General features: G+C 35.1%; 1 protein-coding gene across 1 annotated transcript; it reads right to left on the bottom strand.

Annotated features, from left to right (window-relative positions):
• Nucleotides 1–209: 209 nt before the first annotated feature.
• Nucleotides 210–21943, bottom strand: LOC142234247 (uncharacterized). Its single transcript, XM_075305333.1, has 7 exons — nt 21713–21943; nt 13722–13874; nt 11500–11635; nt 6383–6510; nt 6030–6317; nt 5735–5962; nt 210–692 (listed from the first exon to the last, which is right to left on the bottom strand). The coding sequence occupies exons 1-7, from the start codon at nt 21879–21881 to the stop codon at nt 574–576; spliced, it is 1221 nt and encodes a 406-aa protein (XP_075161448.1). The 5' UTR covers nt 21882–21943; the 3' UTR covers nt 210–573.
• Between the last annotated feature and the right edge of the window lie 390 nt (nt 21944–22333).

The raw sequence follows: 22333 nt of genomic DNA, 5'->3' as shown, positions 1-22333 counted from the left end.
TATTCATAAAATAAATGTATTATTTTTTTTGTGAGTATACTTGTTCTGTACTACCTTAAAATCAACAAATGCCAAAAATGTATCTTCTTTAGGTTTATTTTATAAAATTGAAAAAAAAAAATAATAGAAAATATATCGTTACCTAGAAATAGAGCAATCATTAATGAAGTATACCTAATAATATTATAATAAATAATATAAATTACATATAATGCATGAAGCAATTTTAATTGAGTCTTTGCTTCTTAATTTGGTCTCTTCTTTTTATTTTTATGTATAAAAATGTTGTTAGAAAAAATTGTTTTTGACTTCAATCTCGAAATTAGTTAATTAATTATTTTAATTAAGTTTTAATAGAAATGGCTTCAATCGTGGAAAAAATAGGGCCAATCATCGACATTAATTAAAAACTCAATTGTTCTTTAATTGATTCAATTAATTTATCTGATTGAAGTTTCAATTTGCATTAAACAATTATGTTCTTGTGTTCCCAAAACTTTAGGGTTAAATATCCGCATCCGCTCCATCCTCTTATAATACTACACTTGCCAGAGAGTATCGAGATATTTCTATCTAAAATCCATTTGTGCAAGGTTGTTGAACATAATCCAGACAAAATCCTCTGTTGTCTATATCTGTTGGAGCTTCTATGCCATCGGTGTGAAAGTATAATCGAAACGGTCGAACACTCGCTGGAATGAGATGGATATGAACACAAATAAGATTCACATTGACTATGTTACACTCAAAAAAAGTTTACTTGGATCCAAAGATTTTGACCTTTCTTTAAGGATTTTGGTATTGATTCCGAGCCAAAGATGCGGGTTCTTTAAAATAAGGAATTTTTTTCCGACCTATCTGGCTTTAAATCTAGGATCTATAAAATTAAAATTAGGATACAGATCTCATTTATTGAATTTTCATTCTAATTTTCGGGTATATTAATAAAGCTATTCGCGTACAAGCAAATGCCAGTTTAAAAATCCAAATTATGACGGATATTTCGAAGTAAAAAAATATTTTCTTAATTCCAAAATAACTTCAAACCAAAGATGCCAAATCCTCAAAATAAGTCTGGGCCTATATTTGAAGCGTTTTTAACTAAAATCTAAAGATTTAATATTTCAGTTAATTTAAGGACGATTTCTATTAATCAAAAATGTGTTTCTTTACTTTAAGGAAAATTTGCCTTAGCTTAAAGTCATGCAACTTTAACGAAGGGATGCAAATTTTCAAAATATGTGTCCTAAATTTAATGAAAAAAATTTTTGAAGCAAAGATTATAAACATTCTTTTAATTCAAATTTCATTATTTTAAAGAAATTTGTCCTTAATAGTGTGTAAATTGCGCATCCTAAAATTGAGGTTGCATAATCTTTAATATCACGTAAATATTTTTTTCAGTGTACGTTATTATTATATTGAAACACAAAAGAGAAGTACGAATTTAGTAAACCTTTATGGTTTATTATACCCACCACCATAGAATGGTGACGGGGTATAATAAGTTTGTCATTCCGTTTGTAACACATCGAAATGTCGATTTCCGACTATATAAAGTATATATATATTCTTGATCAGGGAGAATTTCTAAAACGATATAAGCATGTGCGTCTGGTCGTCTGTCTGTCTGTTGTAAGCACGCTACAGTCTACAAAAATGGAGCTATCGTCCTGAAATTTGGCACAGAATCGTCTTTTGTCTGCACGTAGGCCTAGTTAGGTTAGGTTAGGTGGCAGCCCGATGTATCAGACACACTTAGACTATTCAGTCCATTGTGATGCCACATTGGTGAACTTCTCTCTTATCACTGAGTGCTGCCCGATTCCATGTTAAGCTCAATGACAAGGGACCTCCTTTTTATAGCCAAGTCCGAACGGCGTTCCACATTGCAGTGAAACCACTTAGAGAAGCTTTGAAACCCTCAGAAATCTCACCAGTATTACTGAGGTGGGATAATCCACCGCTGAAAAAATTTTTGGTGTTCGGTCGAAGCAGGAATCGAACCCACGACCTTGTGTATGCAAGGCGGGCATGCTAACCATTGCACCACGCCAAAGATGGGCTATATCGGTCCAAGTTTTGATATAGCTCCTATATGAACCGATCGGTCAAATTGCGGTCTTGGGCTTCTAGAAACCGTAGTTTTTATCCAATTTGTCTGAAATTGGATATCTGGAGGTATTCTAGGACCATAAAAAGGTTTGCCGAAAATGGTGATTATCGGACCATGTTTTGATATAGCCCCCATATAGACCGATCTCCCGATTTTATTTTTTGGGCATCTAAAATCCGTAGTTTTTGACAAATTTGCCTGAAATTGGAAACCTAGAGGTATTCTAGGAATATATGCCGAATACACACAAAAAAATAAAATATGAATTTGTCCACAAATTTGTACATTTTTAAAAATTTATGGACTTTTTCATAAAAAATATGTACACTTACATTATATATTGTTTTCGTAAATACTTGTTGTGAAATTATGAATTTTTAATAATATATATGGACGGTTTCATAAAATCAATGAAACTTTACTTAATATATCAAAAAATACTGGTTTTCTCTTAGCGTGAGAGAACCACAACATAGAGAGAGTTACTCTCATATGTAACAATACAAGCATATAATACGAGACAAATAAAAAGGAAACATAACGTTTTGAATGCAACACGTGTGTTTGAGTTTTTCAGTACAGTTTGAGTCGCCGTCGAGATTCGAAGAATTTTTATTGCTGTAAAAAATTGACAAAAAAATATTAAATGGAAGCGTTGTAAGTAATATAAAATATTATAAAATTATGTTCTTTACTTGTTGGACTATAGTGACCAATTATGCAGGCATTAAGAATCAGGGAAAAAATCTAAAGGAAAAGTTACATGTATTGCATGACGTTTTTAATAAATATTATGGAAAAGTACATATTTTTCAATGGCGAAAAATATGTATACTTCATTTATAATATTAAAAACTCCATTCATATTATGTATATATTCGTAGCCAATGAAAACCTGCATTTTTATACCCTCCATCATAGGATGGGGGTATATTAACTTTGTCATTCCGTTTGTAACACATCGAAATATTGCTCTAAGACCCCATAAAGTATATATATTCTGGGTCGTGGTGAAATTCTGAGTCGATCTAAGCATGTCCGTCCGTCCGTCTGTTGAAATCACGCTAACTTCCGAACGAAACAAGCTATCGACTTGAAACTTGGCATAAGTAGTTGTTATCGATGTAGGTCGGATGGTATTGAAAATGGGCCATATCGGTCCACTTTTACGTATAGCCCCCATATAACGGGACCCTCAGATTTGGCTTGTGGAGCCTCTAACAGAAGCATTTTTCATCCAATCCGGCTGAAATTTGGTACATGGTGTTGGTATATGGTCTCTAACAACCATGCAAAAATTGGTCCACATCGGTCCATAATTATATATAGCCCCCATATAAACCGATCCCCAGATTTGGCTTGCGGAGCCTAAAACAGAAGCAAATTTCATCCGATCCGGCTGAAATTTGGTACACGGTGTTGGTATATGGTCTCTAACAACCGTGCAAAAATTGGTCCACATCGGTCCATAATTATATATAGCCCCCATATAAACCGATCCCCAGATTTGGCTTGCGGAGCCTCAAAGAGAAGAAAATTTCATCCGATCCGGCTGAAATTTGGTACATGATGTTGGTATATGGTCTCTAACAACCATGCAAAAATTGGTCCACATCGGTTCATAATTATATATAGCCCCCATATAAAACGTTCTCCAGATTTGACCTCCGGAGCCTCTTGGAGGAGCCAAATTCATCCGATCCGGTTCAAATTAGGAAGGTGGTGTTAGTATATGGTCGCTAACAACCATACCAAAATTGGTCCAATCACACAAAAATTGGTCCATATCGGTTCATAATCATGGTTGCCACTAGAGCCAAAAATAATCTACCAAAATTTTATTTCTTTAGAAAATTTTGTCAAAATTTTATTTCTATAGAAAATTTTGTTCAAATTGTATTCGGTTCATAATCATGGTTGCCACTCGAGCCACAAATAATCTACCAAGATTTTATTTCTATAGAAAATTTTGTCAAAAGTTTATTTCTATAGAAAATTTTGTTAAAATTTTATTTCTTTAGAAATTTTTGTCAAAATTTTCTTTCTATAGAATATTTTGTCAAAATTTTTATTTCTATAGAAAATTTTGTGAAAATTTTATTTCTATAGAAAATTTTGTTAAAATTTTATTTCTGTAGAAAATTATGTCAAAATTTTATGTCTACTTTATCAAACTGAATTATATACGTATTGGATCGATCTTTTTTGATTTAATATATACCACGTATGGACTTACATACAATTTAGAAGATGGTGTTAGGAGGTTTTAAGATACCTTGCCATCGGCAAGCGTTACTGCAACTTAAGTAATTCGATTGTGGATGGCAGTGTTTAGAAGAAGTTTCTACGCAATCCATGATGGAGGGTACATAAGCTTCGGCCTGGCCGAACTTACGGCCGTATATACTTGTTAATAAATATTATGGAAAAGTACATATTTTTCAATGGCGAAAAATATGTATACTTCATTTATAATATTAAAAACTCCATTCATATTATGTATATATTCGTAGCCAATGAAAACCTGCATTTTTTATTTTATGAATTGTTTTCATATAATTTATGAATCCCGTGTTTGGAAATTTTTTGTGAACACTATTCATAAAATAAATGTATTATTTTTTTGTGTGTATATTGTGTACATTATACATTATTTGATATAGTCCCCTTATAAACCGGCCCTCCGATTTGGCGATTTGGCGATTGTAGAACTACAATTAGATGTGCTGAATATTGTGTGTATCCCTCCATGTTTTTGGCATAGCCCCCATTAGACCGATCTTCCCATTTAACTCCTAGGGTTTCTAGAAATTGTAGTATTTATCCGATTTGCCACAAATTGAATATATACTGGCATTTTAGATCCACAAAAAAGTGTATATGTTTTAGTTTTTATCGGTCCATTTGGTAAGGCCTCCATATTGACCGATTTCAGATCTTGATGGTACAGAAAGTGCATTGATCATGAAAATTGCTGAGTGTATAATTTCCAGATTTCCAGACTGAGTGTATAATTTCCAGATTTTACTTCTCGTAATCATTTAAATAAGTGGGGTAAAAATCTACAGATTTTAGATTTTAAATCAAGGCGTTATTTCATCATTTTCTTGCACACTAACAAGAGATGTTAATGATTCCTCTAAAACTCGAACAAAAAATGGTTCTTATAAATCCGGAATCTGATCTAGTCTTCATAGACAAAATCTTTACATTTATCTTTGGCAAGCGTACTGGTTGAACTGATCTGCTTGGGAAAATATCTGTCATCAAACCCCCCTGGAATGTTCAAAGGAAACTATTATATTTGATTCATGGTGGTGGTGGTGGATATTTAATATTCGGCCCGGCCGAACTTACTGCCGTATATACTTGTTTGTATATAATTTTTCCCCGTTTTTTAGTTCATTTAACTAACGTACGCAAAAAAATTATTAGAGTAAAGGAAATATTGTCCAAACATAATAATTCCATGAACTAAAATAAAGTTAAATTAGCTATAGCGAAATGAGGGTTCACTTTTTTTTGAATGAGCGAGCATGAATAAATACCTAACTCGGATAGTCGTATACGCAAATAATTTAATTTCTTAAAACTGTATAATTTCCTCTGAATACTTACACTGAACTGTTTTTTGAACCATTCCAACTTCCGCACTGAAAGTACCACCGCAAACACGATCTTCACAAGCACTTTGCGGTGGTATACGGTCAGCGGAACGCATACATCCAATTAAAAGCCAATCTTGTATGCAAGCATTTTGGGTAACCTGAGTACCACCTCCGACCATAGTACCTGTAGGATTATTCGAATTGCCCGATATGGTAAAAGATCTGGAACGATTGTTTTCTAAGACAATAAAGCATTAAAACAAAAGCGTTTAATTGAAATATAAAAATCCTTTAATCAATCATACCCAAATCTGGACAAGCATTATATTGTATGCCACAAAAATTTCTCTCCGTCCTCATGCATATGCTATAATCCTGATTGGATAATTGTCTACCGGATACTGTATTGAAATTGAAACTTTTTACCCGACCACTTATTCCGGTGTAATATTGCAGGCAACCTTGTTCGGCTCGACTAATGCTACCACAATGGATTTGTGTTACCCGAATACGCCAAATTCTTGGAAATGTTCCGCTGGTAATAACCGAGAGGACAATGGGATTACTTTGACCCAAACCAGCATCAATGTACACTATAGTTGAGTTGAGTTGAGATGTTTCTAGTGTTAACCAACATTATATTTGAGAGCATACATACTATGATCTCCTGAAGATGTTCCACATATGGTAGGCACTGGACTGCTGCCAGACACTAGTAATTGATCTTGGGTACACAAATGATTGACAGGTTCCGGTGGCGCTACCGAAAACATATCCAAATCTAATCTAGGTAGTGGAAAAAGAAATCAATAAAATGTTAATGGTTATGAAAAGAAATTGCAACAACAACCGATTAGCCTACACTGAAAAAAACATTGAACACATCAGGAGAGAAAATTTTAACTAAACCGTATTAGAAACGCAGATGTCACGTCGATTTCACAAAAATAATTTTCGACAAATTATGGAAAATTTATTAGACAGTACACTAGTTTACAAAAAAAAATTAATGTACACATGATAAAAATCAGCTTTTCGTATGGAATTTGAGCTGCTGAATTCGAAAAAAAATTAAAAAAAAATTTTTTATGGAACAGTTTTTGAGATAATTTTCGCTCTTTTTTCACTAAATACAATATATCTCGAGTTAGAAATGTCCGATTATTTTTGTTGGTATTTAAATGAAATGTGTAATTGTATCTGTGATAAGTTAAGTGGTTCAAAAAATATCAATGCGAAAATTCAAAATTTTCAAACAAAATCGTATTTTACAATGGACCTTTTTCGCCAGAAAAGTATAAACCATTAAAAAAATTTTCTCTTCATGGTCGTATAGATGATACTCTAACGTAAGTAATAAGACCAATTAGAAGAAAAACGAACGAAAAATGACAAAGTTATATGCAATTGAATGATGTGAAATCATTCAAATATGAGCCACTACTCACTTACACAAAAATGTATTTCTCTTTGGCCGAGAGAAATTTTTGTGTGGGTGATTGGCTCACTTAAAATTAAAGATGCACCATATTTTTTTCAGTGTGAAAGCCATAAATCATGCCAAAGGTAGCCAATTCGAACAAATCTAAGCTGAGTCTAATACGAGGGCGGTTCGGAAACTTCTTAGCCTATCAATGAAAGAGAATAGTTAGTTTTTCAAAAATATTTTTATTTTTCATTATAATCTCCTGGAACTTCAATACACTTAGTCCAACGCTTTTCTGGCAATTCTATCCCTTAATTAAAATAGTTTTCCTCAAGGTCTTCAAAAAAGTGGTTTACAAATGTAATTGCATCTTCATTTGAGGTAAAACGCTTGCCAGCAAGGAATTTTTTTTAGATTTGGGAACAAGTAAAAGTCAATGGGAGCTAAATCAGGAGAATAAGGGGGTGGTCAACCACACTGAAAAAATTTTGTCGTGAGATCAAAGATTTCATGTCTTAAAAATACGAATGCAAATTATGCTGAGCATAGAAGACGCATTTCTCTAATAAAAGGTTTTTTTTCAAAAATGTTTGGGCTAAGGTCAACTTGACTTTAATAATTCAGAAAAATTCTTTAAATTTAATGAAATTGTTTTAAAATTTGTTGTCTTTTTGCATCTTGATTACAACGCAAAAAATCGTTCAAATATAGGACATGTTTTTCAACACTTTATTTTAAAGACTTTTTTACTTGAAACATAGCATAATTTCTACTGGAAATCGGGTCTTAATTTAGAAAATTACTTTAATAATTCAGAAAAATTCTTTAAATTTAATGAAATTGTCTTTAAATTTGTTGTCTTTTTGCATCTTGATTACAACGCAAAAAATCGTTCAAATATAGGACATGTTTTTCAACACTTTATTTAAAGACTTTTTTACTTGAAACATAGCATAATTTCTACTGGAAATCGGGTCTTAATTTAGAAAATAAAGTTGTCGTTAACTCGTTTTTAAAGGACTTTGATAGCATATGAAGAAAAAAAGCTAAAAAAGCGAAAAATTAAAATTTGCTTCCTAAAAGCAAGTACACAAAACCCAAATTTAAAAGAGAATTGTGTCTTTAAAGTATCCTTAATTGTATTCTCCGCTTCTTTGGCTCGGAGTTAATACCAAATTTTTTAAAGTAAAGACAAAATCTTTGGAACCGGGCATGCTTTTTTTTCAGTGCAACTCGTACTTTAATTCGTTGATTTTAGCCATTATTAAAACACTCTTGTGCGCTGGTGTGTTGTCTTGATGACAAATTATTTTTTGTGTTGTAAGCCAGGACGTTTTTCTCGAATTTGTGCATTTAATTGATCCAAAAGTTTGCAATAGTACTCTCAATTTATTGTTTTATCAATCAATAAAATACCTTTGAAGTCCCAAAAAACCGTTGCCATAACCTTACCAGCCGATTGAATTGTTTTTGCCTTCTTTGGGGCACTTTCTCCAGCTTCAGTCCATTGTTTGGATTGTTCTTTTGTCTCTGGAATATAGCGGTGGATCCATGTCTCATCAACAGTTATTAAACGACGCTTAAAATCCATTTTAAAGGGTGATACGGTCAAAATTTGGTCAAGGGAAAACACGTGTAAATAGGTGAAATCGTTTATTTAAAAAATCAAATTAAATTTCTTTTTCAAGTTCAATTGGTATAAAATTCAGGAAAAATATTCAGTTAGGCTTTCGCTTTTCCAAATCCGAATTGCCGGGCTTCACGCTTGACACCTGCCATCAGATTTTGTACAGCCACCTTGTCCACCTTCTTCGCCGCAGAAAGCCATTTTGCCTTGAACTGCTGCTCGTTTTTAGCAGTTTTTTTGGTCTTCTTTAGGTTTCGCTTGACAATAGCCCAGTATTTCTCAATTGGGCGGAGCTCTGGCCTGTTGGGAGGGTTCTTGTCCTTGGGAACCACCTGCACGTCACGTTGTTGGCGGCGTACCACTCCATGGCCTTTTTACCGTAATGGCAAGATGCCAAATCCGGCCAAAACAGTACGGAACAATCGTGTTTCTTCAGGAAAGGCAGCAGACGTTTATTCAAACACTCTTTCACGTAAATTTCTTGGTTGACAGTCCCGGAAGCCATGAAAATGCTGCTTTTCAAGCCACAGGTACAGATGGCTCGCCAAACCAGATATTTCTTTGCGAACTTTGACAGTTTTATGTGCTTGAAAATATCTGCTACCTTTCCCCTTCCTTTTGCCCTATAAAACTCCTGTCCCGGAAGCTGCTTGTAGTCGGCTTTGACGTAGATTTCGTCGTCCATTACCACGCAGTCAAACTTCGTCAGCATCGTCTTGTACAGCCTCCGGGATCGCGCTTTGGCCGTCGTATTTTGTTTATCATCGCGATTTGGAGTCACTACCTTCTTGTAAGTCGATAGTCCGGCTCGTTTTTTGGCTCAATGCACTCAATGCAAACGTTCCCCAAACACTTTAATTACATTTGTAACGGTTGATTTGGCAACTTTTAGCGATTTTGCCAGCTTTGCGTGCGAGTAGCTCGGATTTTCGCGATGCGCGAGCAAAATTTTGATACGCTGCTCTTCTTGCTTGGACGGCATTTTGACAACTGAAGAGTGAATTCCAAAATCAAAATAGGAGCAACATTCTACACACACACACCTTCAAAATGAGGGATGTTGAGGTTTTTTAAATGCAAAATTGAAAGAAATACGTCAAGTTTATATTGACCAAATTTTGACCGTATCACCCTTTATTTCGCTTAAAACGATCCAAACAAGCTTGAGAAATGTTCATTCTTATGCGTTTGTGATCGACTGTTAACAAATGCGGCACCCATCTTGCAGAAAGCTTTTTCATCTGTAGTTCTTCATGTAAAATTAAATGGAGTCGATAATTTGAGATGCCCATGATATTAGCAATTTCACGCACTTTTATTCGTCGATCATTTAATACCATATCATGCACTTTGGCTACAGTTGTTGTTGCTGTTTTTGGACATCCACTACGTGGTTCATCTTCAATGCTTGTACGACCACGTTTAAATTCAGCAACCCAATTTTTTACTGTTGCATATGAAGGAGCACTCTTACCTAACACATTTAACATATCATTATGAATTTCTTGTCCCGATAAACCTTTTTGATGTAAATATTTAATAACATCACGCATTTCTAATTTTTCCAATGTAAAAAATAGCGGATGCGTCTTTTTTGAACACCTGTTTCTATTAGAAGGAGTTGCCAGATCGAAACAAAATTTAACATTTGTTCATAACAGAGATGGGAGTTTCCAAAACACTTAACTTTTTTCTGTTTATACCGCGCTTTTTGTGCTAGACTAAGAAGTTTCCGAACTGCCCTCGTATTTGATGTTTTTTTCCACACTGCATGAATCGGTGGCAATAACGTAAACGAGCAATCAAACTAGTTTATGATCATTCGTTTACGTTATTGCAACCAATTAATGCAGTAGAGATGCATATAAGGTAGTGCTATTTTCCTTCACACCAACAATGCTATACTCAAGATTATATATCACTTCTGAGCAATATTTCTATTAAAATGAGAAATTATATCAGCGCTATGTAGAAGCTGCTGTAAATCGGGACATCGCCCACAAATCTCAACGCTGATTCGGTTGTTTTGTAAGCAGTTGGTACTGCCTCTCTCCCTTACATTCCTGCTGAAGTAGTGCTATATTTTTGTTGGGTATGTTTGGATGGCCAACATGGAATAGTTTTGCCGCAAAAAAATTTTTTTTTAAGTCAAACGTAAAATGCACGCCGAAATCAGAAACATAATTTCCGAAAAAAGCATGATTGCGAGAAATATCCCAGCAATAATTACTTCAGTAGTAAGAGTTTAGTTGCGCTTTTTGGTATACAATAAAGTAGGCAGTGCATCCACACTGCATGAATCGGTGGCAATAACGTAAACGAGTAATCAAACTAGTTTATTGCAACCTAGTTATTGGAACCAATTCATGCAGTAGAGATGCATGTACGGTAGTGCTGTTTTCCTTCACACCAACAATGCTATACTCAAGATTATATATCACTTCTGAGCAATATTTCTCTTAAAATGAGCAATTATATCAGCGCTATGTAGAAGCTGCTCTAAATCGGGACATCGCCCACAAAAATCAGCGCTGATTCGCTTGTCGGTTGCCTCTCTCCTTTACAATCCTGCTGAAATAGTGCTCCATTTTTTTGATGGGATGTTACATGTTCGCCATCCAAACATAATATTTTGCTGTCCCTAAAACTTTTCTGTCTTCAAACCGAACATACATATATTTTTCTGAACCCGAAATATAATTTGCACCCGTTTGTTGCATACCTCAATTGGCATATGTCAGGATGGACTTTTTGCACTGTAACCTGACAACTCCCTGTGCCATCATAGGTGTCAGGATGATTAGGATTCACAAAATAAGTGGAATTCTCTCTTATAATTCCTCCACATGTCTGCAAAACTAAAAAAATATTTATTAAATTTTTTTATTATTAGTTAAATATAATACCCTGTTTCTGTATGTCGAACGAAACTCCAGTCGACTGAAAAGCAGTTAAGATAGAATTACATGCGTTCAATGCGTCCGATGATTGGAGAGTTGAAATTTCTCTTTGAAATCAAAAGCTCGAATAGTCTGCCGCAAACAGAAAAAAATCAACCCTTCAATCAACGCACGCATGACCGCATGGTATGTAATTCCACCTTTACTCGAATTCGAATCAATTTGGGTTTCTCTATTTTTGAAAGTTCATATCGTTTGTATGACAGTACATTAATTATCAACAAGTATATATGGCCGTAAGTTCGGCCAGGCCGAATCTTATGTACCCTCCACCAAGGATAGCGTAGAAACTTCTACGAAAGACTGTCATCCACAATCGAATTACTTAGGTTGTGGTATCTTAAATCGTTTTCTAAATTGCGAGCTAGTCCATACGTGGTATATATTTGACAAAAAAGGTATGTGTAGGTAAGTCTACAAATAATTAGGAATCGATATGGACTTTCGCGCGGTACGTAGGGAGCCAGAATTGAAATATATGGGTCGCTTATATTTATTTTATTTTATATTTTTGTGTGATTGGGGATCGATTTATCTGAGGGCTATATATAACTATAGACCGATATGGACCTAGTTAGGCATGGTTGTTAACGGCCGTATACTAGCACAATGTACCAAATTTCAACTGACTCGGAAGAAATTTGCTCCTCCAAGAGGCTTCAACACAAATCTCGGGATCGGTTTATATGGGGGCTATATATGATTATGGACTGATATGGACCACTTTTGGCATGGTTGTTAAATACCATATACTACGTACCAAATTTCAACCAGATCGGATGAATTTTGCTTCTCCAAAAGGCACCGGAGGTCAAATCTGGGGATCGGTTTATAATTATGGACTGATATGAACCAATTCCTGCATGGTTGTTGGATACCATATACTAACATCACGTACCAAATTTCAACCGAATCGGATGAATTTTGCTTTTCCAAGGGGCTCCGGAGGTCAAATTTGGGGATCGGTTTATATGGGGGCTATATATAATTATGGACCGATTTCGATTAATTTTTGCATGGGTGTTTGAGGCCATATATTAACACCACGTACCAAATATCAACTGAATCAGATGAATTTTGGTCTTCCAAGAGGATCTGGAGGTCAAATCTGGTGATCGGTTTATATGGGGGCTATATATAATTATGCTCCGATGTGGACCAATTTTTGCATGGTCATTAGAGACCACATACTAACACCATGTACCAAATTTCAGCCGGATCGGATGAAATTTGCTTCTCTTAGAGGCTACGCAAGCTAAATCGGGGGATCGGTTTATATGGGGGCTATATATAATTATGAACGGATGTGGACCAATTTTTGCATAGTTGTTAGAGACCATATACGAACACCAAGTACCAAATTTCAGCCGGATCGGATGAAATTTTCTTCTCTTAGAGGCTCCGCAAGCCAAATTTGGGGGTCCGTTTATATGGGGGCTATACGTAAAAGTGAACCGATATGGCCCATGTGCAATACTATTCGACCTACATCAATAACAACTACTTGTGCCAAGTTTCAAGTCGATAGCTTATTTCGTTCGGAAGTTAGCGTGATTTCAACAGACGGACGGACATGCTCAGATCGACTCAGAATTTCACCACGACCCAGAATATATATACTTTATGGTGTCTGAGAGCAATATTTCGATGTATTACAAACGAAATGACAAAGTATAAAATGTATATAATGTATAAAATGAGTATTTTCAAATTTTTGGTCTGAGCATTGATTAAAATTTCAAAATTGTTTTTACTTTTTTCTTGACACTTATTATATATGTATGTTCGTTTACTACTCGATAACTAAATATGAAGTGACTTGCCTGTCGACATAGAGAAACCCAAATTTGTTTTTTTTTTTCATTTGAAATACTCTCGTTCGACATACAGAAACAGGGTATAATATTTAAATCAGTCTGTCACAATTCAACTTTTTCAGTAAGAAATTTTCATGATTAATTTTGTTTTGTTTTTTCATACTTACAAACGCAACATAGACCATACCCTCCTCCGCAGGGTCCTGCGGGAATACCCCCACGTATAATACAATCTTTATTTGGTAAACAACTTCCGACTTCGCCAGATGGTGCTAAACACAATGCCGGACCCATTGGAACCACACTAAATATTGGCAGAACTAAAAGATAACGAAAAAAATAGGACAAATTGTTAAAAAAAATGGCATCAAATAAATTAATATCTATAAATTTTATATATTCTTGATCTGGGTGAAATTCGAAAGCAATCTACACTCAAAAAAAAAGTGAACCTCTATTTCACTAAAGCCAATTTAACTTTATTTTAATTCATGGAATTATTATGTTTGGAGAAAGTTTCCTTTAGTCTAATAACTTTTTGCGTACTTTAGTTAAATGAACTAGCTTATGTACCCTCCACCATGGATTGCGTAGAAACTTCTACTGAAGACTGTCATCCACAATCGAATTATTTGGGTTGCGGTAACATTTGCCGATGGCATGGTATCTTAAAACTTCCCAGCAAAAAAAGAGCTTCCAAAAAAGTAGTTTGGATCCCCAATCTGTGATCCGGAAGTAGTGCAAACTTGGATCATCTCCAATGAATTTTACAGGGGTTTGTCATAGGACGGAAGTACTTCCTTTTTGGATCCTTTGCATTGCTTTAGAAGTTGTGCCCTGGAAGTTAATTTGAATGAAGAAATTTAAAAAGTGAAAAAAAATTTTTTTTCAACCAATTTCACTTTTTTATTATTACACAATTATTTTCCTATTATCTAATTTTTACAATTTGAAGAACTTTTTCGCTCCGACCAGGGGTTGATCCTGGGTTTGCTGGCACCATAACAGAACGCCTTAACACACTCAGCCACAAACGCCATTGAACATAAAGCGTCGAAAGGTCAATTCAAATGTTTGTGATATGATCGTAATACGACACCAAGGAATAACATTCTAATTGCTTCTCGAGATGTTCTTTATTAGTATGAACGAAAAAATAAGAAACGCAGGTTCAAATCTTACCAGCGGCAATTTTTTTATCAAATATTTTTCTAAAAAAATATTTTTTTATGACATGCATCGTTTTTATTTTTTATTTGCGGCATATATTTTCATATAAATACATTTTTTCCATTAAAAATCAACAAAAAAATTAAAAATTCTCGTAATTTACAAAACCTTCTCAAAAGAACTTCCATGGAAGCGAAAAAGTCAAACGGCACAGGTTCAAATCCCAGCGGGAATGAAATTTATTTTTTTTATTATTTTTTTACTTTTTTATTAATTTATATTTTTTTTTTTAGTTTTTTTTTAGTTTTCTATTTTTTTCTAAAATTTAATTATACAAAATTTGCACTTAAAATAGCCTGATTGCGTTCTTTCTAATACTTGTCCAAAAGGACTGCATCGGAAGTAGAAAAAAATCATTGGGGGATCCCAAGATGCGCTTTAGAAGAAATGTTTGCACACAGAAAACAAATTTGTTGGGACAACCAATTCTTTTGCCAACCGAATTATTTGGTTGCATCTACTATCATAATAAAACCGACATAATTGGTTGTGATAACCAATTGACAATTATATTGGTAATCACAACCAATAGAATTTCATTCGCTAGTTGGCGTAACTACCTGATAAGTTAACGGAACAACCAATATTTTGCTATCGGTACCATTTGTGAAATAAGAATAAAGAGCAAATTCCAGTTTAGTTTATTTTTATTTGAATAAAGATATACGTGTAACCATTGGAAATATTAAATATACGACAAATTAATAGTACATGGTACTATACCACAGAAAGGCAGCCACTCAGGAATGTCAATGCCATGGACGTGCAAAGCTGCACAAAATAACAAATAATTATTGCAAATATTCACTTTATTTTTAGTTGTACCTACCTCAAAAGTTGCGTTCACGCAGCATACCATGTCAGGTTTTCATCATATTTGAGTAGATATCTCTTGATATATAGCATCTATATAAAATTGGAGAAAAATTAAAAAATGTCGTGAGAAGTAAAAATGTAATTTCATATTTATACTTACTTGTCTCTTGAGAATGCAACTGCAGAATTAGAAACAAGCTTATAATTCACATCGCACATCATCACTTGAGTTAAATTAAACATTGGCTTAAATTAACTTTATTCTATAAAAATTCTCAATAACGAAACAAAAAAACTTATTTGTTGTCTAAATATTAGTAGTCCATAGCAACCATTTCACTTTATAACTATCAAATCGGTAAGCCCAACCAATTATTTGCTAGACTGACTTTCAATCAGGTTTGGTGATAGATTGGAAAAATAAATCAGTTACCACAACAGGGAGGAATAAATAGAAATGGTTGCTTACTTCAATTTATAAATAACGACCAATATTTGATCGTGTGTACCAACTTTTGGTCACACTGCTATTTTATTGGTTATATAAAGCATCAAATAATAGGAATGACTAACAATTATTCCACACAATTAAAAATTGTGGGTCTCCACTATCAAATTGTTGTCGTACTCGAATTCCAACCAATCATTTCTATGGGTGTGTGCATTTGTCCAAAAGGACTGCATCGGAAGTTGAAAAAACTCGGGGGATTCTGGGATGGGCTTTAAAAGAAATGTTTGTGGAACAACTTCCAATTTTTTTTGCTGGGTTCCTATCACCGTAATATATACCACATAGTCCACACGTGGTATATGTTAAACTACACAAGTATATACGGCCGTAAGTTCGGCCAGGCCGAATCTTATGTACCCTCCACCATAGATTGCGTAGAAACTTCTACGAAAGACTGTCATCCACAAATTTCAACTCACATGGTTGTTAAATATCATATACTACCACCACGTACCAAATTTCAACGAGATCGGATGAATTTTGCTTCTCCAAAAGGCACCGGAGGTCAAATCTGGGGATCGGTTTATATGGGAGCTATATATTATTATGGACTGATAGGAACCAATTCCTGCATGGTTGTTGGATACCCTATACTAACATCACGTACCAAATTTCAACCGAATGGGAAGAATTTTGCTCTTCCAAGGTGCTCCGGAGGTCAAATCTGGGGATCGGTTTGTATGGGGCCTATATATAATTATGGACCGATATCGACCAATTTTTGCATGGGTGTTTGAGGCCATATATTAACATCACGTAACACCATGTACCAATTTTCAGCCGGATCGGATGAAATTTGCTTCTCTTAGAGGCCTCGCAAGCCAAATCGGGGGATCGGTTTATATGAGGGCTATATATACTTATGGACCGATGTGGACCAATTTTTGCATGGTTGTTAGAGAACATATACTAACACCATGTACCAATTTTCAGCCGGATCGTATGAAATTTGCTTCTCTTAGAGGCCTCGCAAGCCAATTTTGGGGGTCCGTTTATATGGGTGCTATACGTAAAAGTGGACCGATATGGCCCATTTGCAACACCGTCCGATCTGCATCAATAACAACTACTTGTGCCAAGTTTCAAGTCGATAGCTTGTTTCGTTCGGAAGTTAGCGTGATTTCAACAGACGGACGGACGGACTGACGGACGGACGGCTATGCTCAGATCGACTCAGAATTTCACCACGACCCAGAATATATATACTTTATGGGGTCTTAGAGCAATATTTCGATGTGTTACAAACGGAATGACAAAGTTAATATACCCCCCATCCTATGGTGGAGGGTATAAAAAGGCCGATTAAATACGTATATAATTAAGTTTGACAAAATTTTCTATAGAAATAACATTTTGACAACATTTTCTATAGAAGTAAAATTTGGGAAAAATTTTCTATAGAAATAAAATTTTAACAAAATTATCTATAGAAATAAAATTTTGACAAAATTTTCTATAGAAATAAAATCTTGAAAAAATTTTCTATAGAAATACCATTTTGACAAAATTTTCTATAAAAATCAAATTTTGGTAGATTATTTTTGGCTCGAGTGGCAAAAATGATTATGAACCGATATGGACCAATTTTTGTGAGATTGTTGATCGGTTATATATATAACTATAGACCGATATGAACCAATTCTGGCATGGTTATTAGCGGCCATATACTAACACCACGTTGCAAATTTCAACCGAATCGGACGAATTTTGCTCCTCCAAGAGGCTCCGGAGATCAAATCTGGGGAACGGTCTATATGGGGGCTATATATAATTATGGACCGATATGGACCAATTTTGCATGGTTGTTAGAGACCATATAACAACATGTATCAAATTTCAACCGAATCGGATAAATTTTGCACCTCCAAGAGGTTCCGGAGGTCAAATCTGGGGATCGATTTATATGGGGGCTATATATAATTATGGACCGATATGGTTAATTTTGGCATGGTTGTTAGAGACCATATACTAACACCACGTACCAAATTTCAACCGGATCGGATGAATTTTGCTCCTCTAAGAGGCTCCGGAGGGCAAATCTGGGGGTCCGTTTATATGGGGGCTATACGTAAAAGTGAACCGATATGGCCCATTTGCAATACCATCCGACCTACATCAATAAGAAGGTACTATTGGACACACATTTTCCTGCAAATCAGACGGTTGAACCATGTTCTGGCGGTGCCACAGTTGCTCAGCGGTCATTTCCTGTCGAGGAAATTGTATCGGAATCTAGAATAAGATGGGCGTTAAATAGCTTTGGACCATTCAAATCCCCCGGACCTGATGGAATTACTCCGGCGGAGTTACAAGCAGTGACTGACAAAATTATCCCCTGGTTGTCGGCGATATATAAAGGATGTATCGACTTACCATATATCCCAGGAAAATGGAGGGAAACAAAAGTCGTTTACATACCTAAAGCGGGAAAAGCCTCTCACTCGAGGGCGAACGATTTCCGACCAATCAGCTTATCCTCATTCCTACTTAAGACTCTGGAGAGGATGATAGATATTTATCTTAGAACTAGCGTCGATTCAAGTTTGTTCTCGAAACGACAGCATGCATTCTCGAGGGGCAGGTCTACTGAGACCGCATTACATGAACTAGTCAGCTTTATTGAAAGCTCACTATCTGTCAAAGAATACACAATCGCGGCGTTTCTAGACATCGAAGGGGCGTTCAATAATGTCCGTCCGAGCTCGATATTAAATGGACTGACAACTCTGAATGTTGATCCATGTATACTTAGGCTGTTAGACGAACTTCTAATGAAGAGACGTATTTCAGCCACACTAGGACAAGCAAACATACAAAGGTATGTGAACAGAGGCACTTCCCAAGGAGGAGTTCTCTCACCTCTTCTTTGGAATGTTGCTATAAACAACCTTCTGGTTTCCCTAGATAATGAAAGGATAAAAGTGGATGACTGAGAAATGAGCAAAAGATAATGGTCTTGGGGTAAATCCAGCAAAGACAGAACTAGTCATGTACTGCAAAGATCGCAAAACTCCCACGGTTAGGCCCATTTCCTTAGGGGTATTGAAATTCCCTTTGGTGAGTGTGCAAAATACCTTGGCGTTATTTTGGACAGGAAGCTGAACTTTAGGCTTAATATTGAAGAAAGGGCGAGAAAAGCCACGGTAGCTTTGTACTCGTGCAAAAGGCAATAGGGAAAAAGTGGGGACTAAAACCAAAAATTGTGCATTGGCTATACACGGCAGTAGTTAGACCTATAATCCTATATGGTGTTGTAGTCTGGTGGCCGGCACTTCACCAGTCAACAAGTTTAGACAAAGTTCAGCGTATGGCGTGTTTGTGTATCTCAGGCGCATTCAGCAAGACAGGAACAAATTCCCTTAATGTCATGCTGCATCCATTGCCTTTAAACATTTTGGCCAAACAGTCAGCTGCAACAACTGTGCGGTTGCGCGAGCTATCGCTGTGGTCGGAAAAAAGTTACGGTCACAGTTCGGTCCTCAAAATAATGCCAGATGTGGCTAACGTAGTGGATTACACTTTGGCGAGTCCACTTTTCGACAAAAAGTTTGAGACTCTAATATCCAACAGTGAGGCGTGGTGCACACAGACCCCGGGGAATAAAGATGATATAGATTTCTACACTGATGGCTCCAAATTGGATGGACAAGTAGGTCCAATTTGGAGCCACCAGTGTAGTAGACTGATCTCCCGATTTAACCTTGGACATATATTAACCGTAGTTTTTATCCGATTTGCCTGAAATTGTAACGGATTTAGTTTTTATCGGTCCATTTGGTAAGACGTCCATATAGACCGATTTCAATTCTTGAGGATATGGAAGGCGCGCTGATTATGACAATAGTTTGAAACTGAAAGTAAAATATCTACACACAGAGAAGGGATTGGTTGGAAATCGGTTGAAGTAATGAAAATTCTACATTTATAATCAAATATCAATTGTCCCAATACATATACTATATTTACAATCATACGTGGGTCTTTACTACAATGTTTCATCTATTTCAATGGATTTACGTTTGTGATAGAAGACATACAGTTGTAGGAACTAAATGTCTCTATTTTTAAAATTTTTGTCTGAATTCGGATGACACGACCTGCCGTAATTAATTGTCGTAACTGTCACTCAGTTATCACCACTCACGGATGGTCTTCACAACCGAATGTTATTTGAATTATTTTACAAATGTCATTTCTATTAAAATATTAATTTCATGTCGAAAGAAGGCGTATTTTATTGATTTCAAAGTAAAACGACAGAATTATTAAATGCGGCAATTTTTTAATCTTCTAAGCATCTACCAAATTATCTGAAAAACTCAGGAGGAAATAGATGGATCAGAATCAATGGTCAAGGAGTCAAATATACAGGGAAATCAAGATTAGATGGAAAATGTACCTCTGTAATTCTACAAGCAAAAACCGTAAAGATTGGATACAAAATGGATTGGAATATATCCCAATTTCTACTTCAATATGATTTGATCAATTAACCACAACCTTTTTCTTTTAATTTAATAAAATATTGACCAGAGAGGTAGATAACTGAAAATACATGGTTGACAAAAGAAATATGAACTTTCTCGATAGCTGGTGAAGTCGGCAGAATTTCAGATTTTACTTCTGAACCATTTAAACCGACATTTTTAAGTAAAGATTATAGCAAGTATCAACATTCCATGTCCACCAATGGGGTGGTCTGTAAATATTTGTAATCTGCAACAAGTACCGATTTTCACCATTTTGCGTCCATATCTTTTAAATAGGTGCACATGTTCTTGATTTTTGCCGCATAGGATGATTTCCAATTTATGGAGAAGGGTAGATGAGCTGATTTATAACGAACATAATCGTGTCATTTGCATGATTTAATATCAAATATATTGATTTTACATTTATACTATACATATATTTAAATAAAATAAAATATAATATAATATTGAGAAAAAATTGGTTTTTAATTTGGTCATGAGCACTATTAACGTCGGGCAGCACAACCGAATGATGAAGGTCGTCGGGAGACCCAACCAACACCATATGAGATATTAGTTGTGTCGACCGAATCAGTCGGGTGGCACAACTGCCAACTGTTAGTTGCTACAACTGCCAAAAGGAGGTTGGCAATAAATTCGATTGTCACAACCAATCTGTATTCTCTGTGTAGATTTTAATTCTAATCATTTAAATAATGGTGGTAAAAATCTACAGATTTTACAATTCAAATGAAGGCGTTATTTCATCATTTTCTTGTACACTTACACGAGATGTTTATTATTCCTCTAAAACTCAAACAAAAACGGTTGTTATAAATCCAGAATCTGATCTAATCTTCATAGGTAGAAACTTTAAATTTATGTTCGAACTGATCTGCTTAGGAGAATACCTGTCATCAAACCCCCTGAAATTTTATATATTATCAAGTAACCCCCAACGACGAAGAATTTTCAAAGGAGCTTTATATTTGATTCATGGTAGTGGGTATTTAAAATTCGACCCGGCCGAACTTACTGCTGTATATACATGTTAAATTATTATATTAATTAACTTTTAATCATATATCACAAATTAATGACAAGAATTCTATACACATCTCACACGCACATCGATAATCTTTCGACACTGGTAAAGTTGAAGATTTCCATTTTGTACCGAAGAGAAAATCTTTCCACGATGAGTTTTCTACTTTTGAGGAGACACTGATCGTATAGACAATTGTGTAGAATAATAAAACAGAACGTTTTGTTAGAAATATCCTTTGAAGGACATTCATTGTAAAATTCGATCTTTTTTCGTTTAATCACTTTCGCAGTTCAAGTGTAGTAGGCGGTTAAATAGACGAAACGACAAGTATCAATTGAAAACACGCGACGAACTGTTGGGCCTGCGCATTGAGTTCAACATTTTATACAAAGCAAAACATATAATCCAATGACAAAATATTTTCATAGAAATTGAAATGAAAATATTATGCAGTTGAAAAAAAAAAATTTAAGTTTAATGACCGTTATCAGATGGCAAAACGAACTCATATCCCCAAAATCTAAATGAGAAGCTAAACAAAACAAAAAACGTTACATGCACTGGCATTTTTCTGTGGTAAATTAAAATTATATACAAACTTTATTACAAACCATCATACCACCTATAGTTGTATACATATATCAGTTAATGCAGAACCAAAAAGTTGGGTATTCCTACAAAATATCTAACCCACATTAGGGT

Source organism: Haematobia irritans, chromosome 4 (genome assembly GCF_050003625.1).
Source record: "Haematobia irritans isolate KBUSLIRL chromosome 4, ASM5000362v1, whole genome shotgun sequence".
Classification (NCBI taxonomy): Eukaryota; Metazoa; Arthropoda; class Insecta; order Diptera; family Muscidae; genus Haematobia; species Haematobia irritans.
This window is presented reverse-complemented; position numbering and strand designations above follow the sequence as displayed.

Coding starts and splice junctions, on each gene's coding strand:
- LOC142234247 (XM_075305333.1), bottom strand. CDS start 21,881: ATGAATGTCCTTCAAAGGATATTTCTAACAAAACGTTCTGTTTTATTA. Junction 6,511..11,499: donor CCTGACATATGCCAATTGAG/GTATGCAACAAA, acceptor TCCACTACCTAG/ATTAGATTTGGATATGTTTT. Junction 5,963..6,029: donor TAATGCTTGTCCAGATTTGG/GTATGATTGATT, acceptor TTATTGTCTTAG/AAAACAATCGTTCCAGATCT.